We start from the raw sequence: 2,703 nt of genomic DNA, 5'->3' as shown, positions 1-2,703 counted from the left end.
CCACACTTGGGCTCTAGACCCTTCCCCAGCAGCTCCGTTGACCTTCTCTGGCCACGCTCCAGCCCCTCAAGGTCCTTCTTGGGGTGAGGGGCCCAAAACTGAGCCCAGGATTCGAGGTGTGGCCTCCCCAGTGCCCAGTCCAGAGGGACAATTCCTGCCATCCTTCTGCTGGCCACACTAGTGTTGATCCAAGCCAGCTGCTGGTGGCCTCCTTGGCCAGCTGGGCACACGTTGGCTGATCTTCAGCTGGCTGTTGACCCACACCCCCAGGTCTCCCTCCTCTAATCTGAGAGCTAAGGGAACTAAGGGTCCTATGGGGCAGATGTCTCCTTATCCTGCTCTTTCCATCTCCCATAGGTTTGTTTTATGAGCTGCAGGATAACAATATCCAGGCAGAAATGGCCTTCCGTGAGGCTAAGAAGGTTCTGCAAGCCCAGGAGAGGAGAATCCCTGGGGCTGCTGAGGGAGAAGGAGGGGAAAAGCACATCCCTGCTGAGTGTGTGAGGTCTCCCAGCCCAGGCCCAGGAGAACGTGTGCCAGGTAAACCCAGGAGGTGCTTGAGCCCCAGCAAAGGGGGCTCAGAGTGCTGAGAACCACTCTGGCTGGAAAGGACCTCTAGGGTCATCAAGCCCAACCACCATCCCAACGTTTCCCTGACCACTAGACCACAGCCTCAATGCCACATCCACTCGTTTTGTGAGCCCCTCCAGGGCTGGGGACTCCAGCACCTCCCTGGGCAGCCTGGGCCCATCCCTCACCACTCTGCCAGGAGAGAAATTCCTCCTCAGATCCAACTGAAACCTCCCCTGGGGCAACTTCAGCCCATTGCCTCTCATTCTATCATCAGTAATTTGGGAGAAGAGGCCAACACCAACCTCAGTCCAACCTCCTTTTAGGGCAAAGCAGCTGCTGTGGTGACCCTGAACCAAAGGCTTCCTTTGGAGTCCTGCCTCACTCAGAGCCAAGACTTTCTGTCCCCAGTCCCAGCTATTTGGCCAGGCTGTAGGAGATGCTGGCTGGCTTTATTTTTAACATTGTCATCACTCCAGGCACAGTGCTGCAGGCAGGCCTCGTGTCCTACACCTTTTTTTTTGCCTCTTCTGATGAGAAGAGAAGGGATATTGCCTCATTTGTCCCCATTTCCAGCCTCACAGGGGGATCTTGTACCCAAAACCTCAGGGTTTTTTTTGCCTCCTGCAAAGAAATCCTTCCCTGTTTTCTCTCTTCCCCATTTCTGTAGAGTCATGCTCCAAACTGGGCAGTTCATGGCAAAGTTTCTTTGCACCTAATGGTTGTTGGGGGGGTTTTCATTCCAGAGGAGGTTCCAGAGGGCTCAGCTGACAGACTGCCTGAGGAGGTGGAGTCAGCACCCAAGGAAGAGGCTGCAGCTCTGGAAGGTCAGGGGATGGTCCCGTGTGATCAGGGAGGCTCCATCTCCCCCTCTACAGCTCCATTCTCTGAGGGGTGGCAGAGAGATGGCAGTGCTGGGGGCTTCAGGCTCCTGCTGGGTTGCTTTGGGGAGACAAGCTTCAGGCCTAAATTCCTGACTTTCCTTCCCCTGAGTTTGGACTGGAAAATTAGTGGGTGAAGAACATCAACTTCTTTCCATCTCTCTTGTAAGACTGAAGCCCTTCAGAAAGAAATGCTGAGTTAATCTCTGCCCCAGCTTCCCTGCCACCATGTTTTACACCATGTTACTGGGATTTCTCTGTCCCCACCAGGGTCTCAGCCTCTGGTCTTGCTTCAGAAATCTAAAGCTCACTTCAGGACTGATGGAGATGTGTTTCCTTGCAGCACCAGCCCCTGGGTCAGGGCTTAGCCAACCTCCCTGCACCTATTGCTGCTGAAAGTCAATGCCATCCAGGTCAGCAGGAGTAGAAAGAGAGGTTTGGTTTCCTTCCTTGGGTCAGCACAAAAAAGCTGGTGGCAAGCTCCAGCAAGCTCCTTTCTTGGCCTTGCAGACCAAGCTGTGGCTACCTCAGATGCTGAGGGCAAGAAGGACCCAACCCATCACTGCCTAAAGATGTAAAACTGTGGCCAGGCATGAAAGTCAATGCCATCCAGGTCAGCAGGAGTAGAAAGAGAGGTTTGGTTTCCTTCCTTGGGTCAGCACAAAAAAGCTGGTGGCAAGCTCCAGCAAGCTCCTTTCTTGGCCTTGCAGACCAAGCTGTGGCTACCTCAGATGCTGAGGGCAAGAAGGACCCAACCCATCACTGCCTAAAGATGTAAAACTGTGGCCAGGCAGAGGATTGAGAGCAAAATGCTGGTTGGGGACAAGTCAGCTCAGGCAGATGAGGTCCTTGGGGTGCTCCAGCTCAGCACTGCTTGCTGCAGAGGGAACAGCCAGGCCAGATGTGGTGCAGTTGTGCTCTCCTCTGTCCTTTCAGAGATGAGATGTTTTATTGTGATGCTCCCAAGACGTCAGTGTTCCTTTGGTTCAGACACTTGTGTATGTCAGAGTAATTTTTGTGTCCCCTGTGGAATGTCCCTGTCCTACCCAGTTGTCTCTGTGGGATCCCCCTCATGCTGCCTGCCTTAATTTCACCTGGCAGGAAAAAAAGAGCAAAGCAGAACTAAAAGTAATGGAGAGGGGGGGAAAAAAATGTCTTCTGCCTTTTGTCTGTTCATGGAACTTCACCAGGACCAAGAGAGCCAATGGTCTGCTGGGGTACATTGGAGAAGAGTGTGGCCAGCAGGTCACAG

General features: G+C 53.4%; 1 protein-coding gene across 1 annotated transcript in view; it reads left to right on the top strand.

The window, feature by feature from the left end:
* The window catches only part of TTC18 (tetratricopeptide repeat domain 18), a gene marked incomplete at both ends in the record, with an annotated part of 18,222 nt that extends 17,722 nt beyond the window's left edge, over positions 1–500 (top strand). Inside the window, one exon of the mRNA XM_008935371.1 lies at positions 358–500. Within this exon, the coding sequence (XP_008933619.1) occupies positions 358–500 (143 nt within the window). The remainder of the gene's footprint in view (positions 1–357) is intronic.
* Positions 501–2,703: the final 2,203 nt, after the last annotated feature.

This window comes from Merops nubicus, unplaced genomic scaffold (genome assembly GCF_000691845.1).
Source record: "Merops nubicus isolate BGI_N331 unplaced genomic scaffold, ASM69184v1 scaffold20622, whole genome shotgun sequence".
NCBI classification, from domain to species: Eukaryota; Metazoa; Chordata; class Aves; order Coraciiformes; family Meropidae; genus Merops; species Merops nubicus.
Note: the sequence above shows the minus strand (reverse complement) of the source record. Positions and strands in the feature narration are given on the sequence as shown.